The sequence below is a fragment of the Camellia sinensis genome, chromosome 1 (genome assembly GCF_055761805.1).
Source record: "Camellia sinensis isolate YWXY chromosome 1, ASM5576180v1, whole genome shotgun sequence".
NCBI classification, from domain to species: domain Eukaryota; kingdom Viridiplantae; phylum Streptophyta; class Magnoliopsida; order Ericales; family Theaceae; genus Camellia; species Camellia sinensis.
In genome coordinates this window covers 52646287-52656550 of record NC_138961.1, presented here as the reverse complement: position 1 = coordinate 52656550, position 10264 = coordinate 52646287, and the positions used below count along the sequence as shown (strand labels likewise).

Genomic DNA, 10264 nt, shown 5'->3' with positions numbered 1-10264 from the left:
TTTTGCACAATACCATGAAAAGTAAGTATGACAATAAGGTGGGAAAAAAAGAAGAAGACATACATGAGTATCCTTATATGTTATTTGATATTCATTTCATGCCCATAACTCTTTATTAATTTCATGTATTGTGCGATTTTAATTTAAAATTTGATTTACAATTATAAATGTTATAGGTTATAGGCTAATACAAAGAGATAAAAAAGCTACAATTATTCGTTGGGGGCAATTACTACATCAAGTAAGTTTTGACTATTTGTTACGGCATTTTTAATTTACTATTGAATTTTGGCATTTTTTTATTAAATTTGTGGCTATTAGAAGATTCACATTTTTTTCCTAATGTTTTGAGCATTCATGATATAACAAACACCTAGATGACCCAAAGAACTATTTGACATATAAATCAGATAAGACCAAATGTGCTAATTAGGGGTGACTGCTGTGTTTGGTTTCAAAAATATTAATTTCATGTCTAACTCAACAAATAAATAAGTCACATAGCTAAAATAGATGAATATGTTTTTACAAGAATAACTAAACTAATATGTAACAATTTCAACACCATAATTTATATAGCAATTCTAATTTATATATCCATTTCATCACTTACTATATGATTCTTTTTCACCCTTTGCTATAGATTGCATATTCTACTTGAATATTAATTCTTGTTTATCACTTTCTATTGTTATAAAACTTTGGAGCAAAAGATATGGAACCTAATCCTATAAAATCTCTAATTAATATTGCCTTATCACGTGGGTCATCGTAACAACTAAATAATAATTACATATGCCTAATTAAGTTAAAGGTATATTTTAGTATATTTTGCATTGTGCATTCATAAATCGGATAGGACTACTTTAATGTACATAATAACAAAAGAATTTCACATAACTTTGGCTTTGTAGGTGACCAAATATGGACTAGAGTTGGATGTTACTTAAGAATAGGATGAGTTCCAAATATCAAGATGGGGTAAAGGCTTTTGTTCAATTTGCAATGACAAATGTAGGGCCAAATGATAAGATTCATTGCCCTTGTATAGACTGTTTGAATTGTGAACGACACACTAGTAAAATTGTGGAGTATCATTTGCTCGTGAAAAGGATGTCCCATTCTTATAAGACTTGGCACTACAGGAAATCGCACTTTTGCCGACTAAAAATTTGGTCGGCAAAAGTTCAATTTTAGTCAGCAAAAGTTAACCGCGACCAATTTTTTTGGTCGCCACTTTGGTCACCAATTGAGGGTCGACAAAAGACCAAAACTTTTGTTAGTCGGGAAAAAATTGGGTTTGCCGACTAAATTTTTTATCACTAAATATATCATTACTGCGACTAATCCATTTAGTTGCTAAAATACTTTAGTCACGAAAAGTGACATATTCCCGACCAAACATGTTAGTCTCCAATTGTCACATTCCACGACCAAACATGTTAGTCGCCAAAAGTAATGTTTGCTCAACTAAAAGTTTAGTCGGTAATAGACCTATTCACGACTAAATTCTTTGGTTGTAAAAAGTTTACCGACTAATTATTTAGCCACCAAATGTACCATTGTGCCAACCAACATTGTAGTCAACAAAACCACAATTTAGTCGCCAACATCCAACAAAGTAAACATATAATTGAAGACAAATATTCCATCCAACCCATTCAATATAATCTGTAATTAAAAAGAATTATTCATACCAACAAAGTATCTGAATCATGAACATTCAACGAAATACATAAATCATCCAATCCTGAAACTGTTAATAAAAGTCGGCAATTATTATAAGTTTCCATCCACAAGTAATTCCAAAGTACATATTCCTCCAATTAAATTTTTATCCATGCGCATCTATCAAAAAATATAACTAGTCTAACCAAATATTTTCCATATACACCCATCCAAAAATATAACCACTAGTCTATCCAAAAATAAAACTACTAGTCTAACGAAATATTTTCCATACACATCTATCCAAAAATATATAATACTTTCAAATATGCTTATAGCGCCAATTAGTCTTGTACAATTTAGCTTCGTGCACGAGTTCATTCATCTGTACTAAAGAAAAAGAAAAAGAAAAAGAATGTCAAGAATTGAATAAGGTATATAATTTAAGTAAAACTTGTAAAGCTGAACTTACCTGAATAATGGACAAAGCAATTTTGTACAGCATGACGTCGATGCTATTTTCACGAGCAATTTGCACTTGCTCGCCAAGGATCCTAAACAAATCAACAACAGCAGGTGTATATTGCTTTCCATCATCTGTTTTCTTTGGTGGTTGTACCTTATTAGCCTCAAGGATATTCAAGTACCATTTCTAGAAAATAGTGACAACAAATGGCACAAGAAAGACGTGATCTAAGCAATGTTATAAACCAAGTAACAAACCAATAAAGCTATTAGAAAAATTATGATTACCCTTGTTGTAGCTTGCATTCTTTCAACATATGCATTCATAAGGGGATCCATTTCACCACTCTCGGAATAAACTTGAGCTAAGGACTCATCAACACCAAGGCTTACCAGATTATCTTGGTATTCAACCACCCAACTAGTCACCTAATTGAAATAGATAAGAACAACCAATGTAATGAAATTATAACTAGAAAAGACAATAACATAGTGAAATGAAGCTCACAACACCACAAAATAATGAACCGTTATAGAAGAAAAAAAACACATTAGATAGGATGATAAAGAAGATAAATCATTAATCAGATAAGATGAAACAAAGGATCATTAAATAAATTAAAACTCATGACACCACAAACGCATAGTAAAATGGAAACTTCTAAACAAGGAACACTTAATCCTTGCTGAAAAAGAATTGCTATCCAATGAGTATTTTAAAATTGTTTTCCACAATAACAATTTGATAGGATTTTTTTTTTCTCAAAGAGAAATTCTCTACATGAAAAAGGCTTGGACTTACTGATGATCAAGATGCCCTGTGTCCTCTGCATTAACTAAAACAAGAAGAAAACCAAAGTTAATGACAATGTTGAGAAACCGCTAAGCAGAGAGAAAGAAAAGAAAGCAAAATAGCTCAACGATCAACTCGGGGAAAAAACGAAGCTCAAGAATGCTTTAAAATAGCAACGATCTATATAATCAAATTAAGACACAATATATATATATATATATATATAAATTCATTTTAAACTCTTATCGATAATAGTTAGGTGCTAAACAGCAAAAATTCACAAGCCCAAGCATACAAGCAACACTAGCAGCATGATTTGAGCAAAATAAAATCTTAAGCTATGAACAATAAAGTGATTTCTGGACACATCAAAAAGATTTTATTACAAAATTACATGATCCAAAGTCATCATGATCCACAATGTTGAGGTGTTCATAGGGAGCTAATTAACTACTTCCTTTTGATTGTATCAGTGAAACACAAAAATATTTTTCTTATACAATCAACTTTCAAAACCAGCAGTGAATCACATACGCCCAAATTTTGACATGGAAATTCAACATTCATCAAAATTGATTTGAAATGAAGCAATTTTGGAAAGTCTATCTTTAGGTGAGAAATCACAGGAAATTTGCAACTCTTTAGGAATCAAAACCCACAATTCAATGCTGATTATGAACTGAAACAAATGTTGAACATACTCTCAATATTACATAATAAAAGATAAAAAGTAAATTTGAAGAGAGAGAGAGAGAGAGAGGAAAACATAAACCTTGCCTGCTTATTACAAAAGTGTGCTGAAATAGAATTCAATGAATATGAACTGGGTTTATAATCCCTTTGCATAACCTGCATAATCAAAGAGTGATAGTATAAATATTAGGTTTTGATAAAATCCTCATGAATATACCACGATGAACCAATCTGAGAGAGCATAGAAAACAATCCCAATGAGCATAACTTGAAGCAAATCCAATTGAACTCTCCCTTCCACTGTAACTTCTTTGATCTCCCTCATTCCACACAACCTGTAATCCCACAAATATCAATCAGTGATATAGAAAGTAACTCCGAAAGAATTCACTAGCCAAGTAATATTTCATTCAGATGCTTGAAGACAAAATGCATGTAATGTACAACAAATTGCATTGAAGTCCACAACTTATTATGAGAAAAATAATCTCCAAAGTTCACTAAGAGTTGCATCCAGTTCTACCACCTTGATGGCTACAGCACCAGCTTCATTATATTTAAACAGAGTTGAAATGGCCTAATTACAATATTGCAGGATACTATATAGAGGTTAAAATTTTATAAAATAATAGAAGTTTATCTGACGGGTATCTTTACCAAGCCAATAATGGATATCATGACGTAATGCAGGATATTATTAAAATTAATGAAAATGGGTAGTTCCAAACATACAGAGTCAACAAAGATTAAGAAATATACCTCCTATCTCACTAAAAAATATGATGTATGGATAAACTACATAATCTTATTTATCAAATACATGGCGGTATATGTTTTCTATGACAATAGCAGATACCGAAATTTGAGTAGAATGACAAGATGTAAAATTGTGCAGCCAACCTGAAGTAGCATGAGCAAATGCCATTTCGGATTTGACATAAATACAAAATATAAAGTTCTCCAAGCTGTGCAGATATTAGGGTCCATAAATCAATGTCTTTGCTGCAAATATTAACTGAGGGATTATATGATTGGTCTAAGTTTTGTTTAAGAAATTATGCATATAAGTTACTTCTTACGTTTTTCCCTAAGATAACCATGTTCCCTAGTACTTGGGAATCAACCAGATTATATATGGTGAAAAATTAAAGTTCTCAAGTTTAAAAGTTCATTCCATCATGGCTTCTACAATCAATACTTACAGAGAGTTCCATTGATTTTCTTACTCTAAGATCTTCCAAGCTGGATGAGGAGGGTGGGGGGAGGTATAGAGCAATAGAAAGCAAAATATTCTTCAATTATAAATGCTACTATTTGTAATGATGCTGCCTAGAATGAAGGTTTGGACCTTCATATTCTACATAAAACTCAATGGAGCCACTCATTCCATGGGATGAGTGCAAAATCCATCACAAATATATATATATATATATATATACACGTGTGTGTGTGTGTGTGTGTGTGCGCTCGCGTGCTACAATGCTGCTCAATATGATCTAGTGGTTTTGTATACAAAATCAACATTTTAGAATAAGGACACAATAAATTAATATATGAGAGGAGACTTTTAGACAAAGGAATGAAAAATAGAAAAAATTAGAAATTAAAAATTTCAATTTAATATGGAACCAACATGTAAAATCCAAAGTTTTGGAAAGCGAACCATTAAGTAGTTGCCTAATTATATCACCAAAATTTTCCCTTGAACCAATAACCAATTTGTAGTAGATCATGAAAGAAAAAAACAATAGGTTAAATATATTAATCTTTATCAACAAAACTGCCATTCCAAATCTTTATCAACAAGTCTGCATATATAGGTTAAATATAGTTTTGGTGGAAAGACATGCCTCCCTTCCAATCTCACAACACCACCATGCAGACTAGAACCAAGACGGACTAAAAATAATTACCTTGAAAAATATGCTTAAATCGCCATTCCAAACCATGAAGATCCTTGGATATTAATTCTTGGGTAGGTGTTTGCTGACTCATATCCTGGACATAGATAAAGGTCCTCCAAACAAGGAATTCAAACAATAAAATGGCAATATCGGAGTCAACAGTAAAAAATCCGAAACAAGTTCCACAAGAAGATAAATTACCAGCAACGGGAGGCATTCATTGGCGTGCTTTCGAAGAACGAAAAACCCACCATGTGGCTTGTATCAGATGCAGTTAAAACCTTGTAGAACGAGTAAACTGTTGGCTTCGGAGGTTCAAGAGAACATGAATCAGGATTTTCTAGTTCAGTTTGCTGCATATATAATAATTTAAAACCTTTTAAAAAACTAAGGCTCTATCTAAATTCTGAACAAAAAGAAAATTAACTTCATGGGTTTGATTGCAAAACATGTTATATCAATCAAGAAAGAAAATATGTAAAATTCTTACATCTTGTTCGGGCACTAAAGTAATTTGCGCATAAACCTCATCAGTTTCTTGTTCAGCCTACAACGAGAAACACAAATTCTTTTACAATCAACCACTCCACAATGTAATTTGGAATTGTGTTTAGTTGTTAGCCTAATAAGATGATTAATTGGTTTAACTAACAAAACCCATAATAGCTCAGTTAGCAGTCATTTTCCCGAGCTTTCTCAGCAACCAAATAGAAACTTAATTAGTAAAAGAAAAAAGAAGAAGCAGAGAGCAGCATACCCAAAGGTGAACGTTAATAACACGATAAAGGACCTTTGAGGGAAGATTAAAGTGTGGAATTTTCTCATTCAGTTCCTGATTTGTTGATGCCTCCAACTAAAAAACATCAAAAATCAAAAAATAGAAAAAATTTCAAACCCCCAAATCTTAAAATGGAAAAACAAAAAACATTCACATAAAAAGAAACAAGAATTTTAGATTCTGATACACCAAACAAAGAAAAAGATCGCAATTTGAGACTCACTTGTTCCATGTGACCTTGTGGAAAATAAAACTCTCTCTCCGCTCCTTGGAACGTCAACCAGTGGACCTGCACAAGCTTTCCATAGCTCTGTATACAGATCATCACCTCCATAACCTATATATACATATCATATCACTACCACCAAAAAATAATAATAATAATAATAATAATAATAATTTTGCAAAAAGAAGAACATGAAAAATCAACGAAGGAAACTTGGGATTTTGGTTTTTGACCTTCAGATGAGAAATTAGGCTGCGAAAACGACCCACGATTCGCCATGATTAAAGCACAAAGTCAAAGTAAAAAGATTAAAAACCTCTTCAAACTCATCAATCAGAGCTCAAATCCATCTTTCCGTACTAAAATTGGCCGCATTATATATATAGAGAGATATTGCGGGAAAAGGCCAGAGAGGGAGAGAGTGAGAAACAAAGAGAGAGACAGACAGACAGATAGACAGACAGATAAACCGAGAGTGAGAGAGAGAACCTGTGAGGATGCGGCGGCGGCGGGGGCGGCGATGGCGTGTGACGCTGGTCTGCAATGAGGTGAGATTAGGTGGAGTCTGAGGTTTGGTGGTCACAGACTCTATGTATGAGAGAGAGAACAAAAGGAGGTGTAAACTTAAACAGGGCGCCAATATTAAACAGGGCCACTATTTGAAATGTCAAATATTTTAGTTCTTTAGCCGACCAAAACAATACTGAAATAAATGTTTGGCGATTAAATTTTTGGTAGCTAAAGAAAAAAAAAAAATTTATTTTTCATTTGGCGACTGAATAATTTTAGTAGCCAAAACTAACTATACATGGACGAAAATATTTTTTTGTCGCTGAAAATAATTTGGTGGCTACCAAACTTTTGGTCGCTAAAGATTGAAAAATAATTTTTTATTTTTTATTCAGTGACTAAATAATTTTAGTAGCCAAAAATAACAGTACAGCGACTAAAAGATACTTTAGTCACCAAAAATAAACTTTTGGTCGCCAAAAATAAAAAGTAAATTTTTGTTTTTCATTCGGCGACTAAATATATTTTAGTAGCCAAAACTAACTCTACAGCAACTAAAAAATTTATTTTGTTGTTGAAAATAAATTTTTGGCGAACAAAAGTTTGATTGCCAAAGATAAAATGTAAATTTTTTTTTTTATTTGGTGACTAAATAATTTTAGTAGCCAAACTTAACTGAATAGCAACTAACAAATTTTTTTTGTTGCCAATTGTGGTATTTGTAGCGACTAAATTTTTTTTAATCGCCAATAATCAATATTCCCCGAGTAAAAAAAATTCGTAGCTAAATCTTGTACTTTTGTCGAGTAATATTATTTTTGGTCGCCAATTTGACACCTTTTGGTTTTAGTCGCCAAATTTGGTTGCCAAAACTGTAATTTCCTGTAGTGTGGGTGCATCACGGGGAATCTGTTCCCATGAATCAACCTTATACATTGGATAATGACAACCATGATGACTTTGGAAGTGTTAGGGATAGAATGGAAGAGGAGACAAGTGAAGATCAAGATGAAATCCTAAATTTGTTAGAAGATGTTTATATAGGGACTATAATGAATGATGATGAAAACAAGGGGGATGAGGAGGATGATGATGTGGCTAATAATGTCGAAAAAGAGAATGTGCCCAACTTTAAAAAATTAGAAGGAAAATTGTAAAACACAAGACTTAAAAGGCCTGTTTAGGAGGTGCGAAATGACCACCAAAATTGTTGGCACGGGCAGCTTGCTCAAGCCTAAATAGACTTGTAGGAACAAACGAGATCTCGATTGGATTTCTAGTTAAAAAATTAGAAGAAAAATTATAAAACACAAGACATAAATGGCCCGTTCAGGGGGTGAAATTGTGAAATGTCCACCGAAATTGCCGAAACTTGGCACGGGCAGCTTGCTCAAGCCTAAATATAGACTTGTAGGAACAAACGGAACCTCAATTGGATTTCCGGTTAAAAAATTAGAAGGAAAATTGTAAAATACAAGACTTAAAAGGCCCGTTGGGGGGCGAAATTGCGAAATGACCACCGAAATCACCAAAACTTAGCACGAGCAACTTGCTCAAGACTAAATAAACTTGTATGAGCAAACAACACCCCGATTGGACTTCCCGTTACAAAATTAAAATCAAAATTATGAAATTCATACCGATTTTTTTTTCCTTGTCAATCTAATATTGTTTTTTCTTTTTCATGTGATAGGTTGGCATTGGTGGAAAATAGTTCGGGCTGTATCAGAAAATTTGATTTTGTATTTTTGAAAATATTTTGACTTAGGATTTTGGTAAATGACTTATGGATTAAATGTTTAGCATCAAAATATTTGGTTTTGTGTTTTTGTAAATATTTTGACATAGGATTTCGGTAAATGACTTGTGGGTTAGATGTTTAGCATCAAAATATTTGGTTTTGTGTTTTTGAAAATATTTTGACATAGGATTTGGTAATGGATTTGTGGGTTGATGTTAATAGTTTGTAAGTACTTGGTATGAATGTTTCAAATTGGTTGAGAATTGTAATTATGTTTATTGGGATGCTTAATAGCTACTAATTTTGAATTATTATGAATGTCTTGCATAGGTGTATTACTATTTACATTGCATTTGTGTATATATTGTGTATAGAAAAGCAGGTGTTTTGGATTATTTTTAACAGGAAAATTATTAAAATCTAAATTTGTGCAATGAATTTTTAGTGACGTGATATTTTGGTTGCTGTTAATATATTTGGTGACAACATATTGTTTTGTCGATAAAAGTTAGTGGCTATTCCAAGAACTTTTAGCAACCAAAACTTAGTCGTCGCTAAAAAGTTGATTTTTAGCGACCAAATTAATTTTGTCGCTAAATAGTACTTTTGGCGACGAATTTAATTGTCACTAAAACTACATAGCCTATCCAAATCTTAACCTTTTAGCGACAAATTAGAATTTTACAGCGACAAAAACATATGATTTTTGGCGACAAATTTTGCTTGTCGCTAAATGTCTACATACGGTGACAATTTATTATTTGGTCGCTAATACTTTTAGTAATAGGCCTTTGGCGACCAATTGGGCACTTGTCGCCGATTTTTTTGCCGATGAAATTTGTACTTTTGGCGACCAATTTTTCGGTCGCCAAATGTGCTTTTTGTTGTAGTGACAATTACTTAGAAGTGGTGTACCTTTGGGCCAACCTAATATTTTTGTAATTAAAGAATTATGATATGCAAAGTTATCATTTTTTAATACTTGGGAAGGGTATTAAATTTCAATTATTTGATTTGATATCTATGTGTCATTCTGATTGGGTCACTTTGGCAACTACCAATCGTATTATAATTTAGATTTCAAATCAAAATAAAAACTTTGCATGGACATTATTGAATAAATAATAGTTTATTCACAATTATTCATCACCATAATCATAATGCATATTACTAAGTCATAAGAATAATATTAAGACAACAAATATTAACACAACTCATATTATATGTCACATAAGAATATATACTTTTGTACCACATCAAACCACATGTAAAAATCAAGTTTATTCATAATGGTGGTAATAACATCGTACTGAAATAATTTTTTAGAAGTTACAGTTAGATCCATAAATAGCAATATGCTTAGTATCATAAAGATCACAACAACACTTTAATGTGCAGCACTGTAAAATTTGATAATACAAAATTCAACAAAACATGAATAATAATGATTTATTATGTAATACGAATATCTTTAGGCATTACCAAA

The 10264-nt window shown here is 32.1% G+C and overlaps 1 protein-coding gene across 27 annotated transcripts; it reads right to left on the bottom strand.

Annotated features, from left to right (window-relative positions):
- Positions 1-1757: 1757 nt before the first annotated feature.
- LOC114268041 (auxin response factor 11-like) lies at positions 1758-7151 on the bottom strand. Of its 27 annotated transcripts, none has more exons than XM_082877199.1 (12): positions 7017-7151; positions 6525-6638; positions 6281-6376; positions 6014-6070; positions 5725-5876; positions 5533-5636; positions 3888-3954; positions 3699-3775; positions 2936-2969; positions 2422-2562; positions 2141-2320; positions 1758-2058 (listed from the first exon to the last, which is right to left on the bottom strand). In XM_082877199.1, exons 2-7 carry the CDS (start codon positions 6633-6635, stop codon positions 3941-3943), a joined length of 534 nt encoding a protein of 177 aa, XP_082733325.1. In that variant the 5' UTR covers positions 6636-6638; positions 7017-7151; the 3' UTR covers positions 1758-2058; positions 2141-2320; positions 2422-2562; positions 2936-2969; positions 3699-3775; positions 3888-3940. The 27 variants fall into 27 exon arrangements, with proteins under 27 accessions (XP_082733325.1, XP_082733332.1, XP_082733324.1 ...); XM_082877206.1 differs by having other exon boundaries at positions 2936-2960; XM_082877198.1 differs by having other exon boundaries at positions 3704-3775.
- Positions 7152-10264: the final 3113 nt, after the last annotated feature.

Coding starts and splice junctions, on each gene's coding strand:
- LOC114268041 (XM_082877177.1), bottom strand. CDS start 6,635: ATGGAGGTGATGATCTGTATACAGAGCTATGGAAAGCTTGTGCAGGTC. Junction 6,377..6,524: donor CACAAGGTCACATGGAACAA/GTGAGTCTCAAA, acceptor GATGTTTTTTAG/TTGGAGGCATCAACAAATCA. Junction 5,637..5,724: donor ATGAATGCCTCCCGTTGCTG/GTAATTTATCTT, acceptor CCTTGTTTGGAG/GACCTTTATCTATGTCCAGG.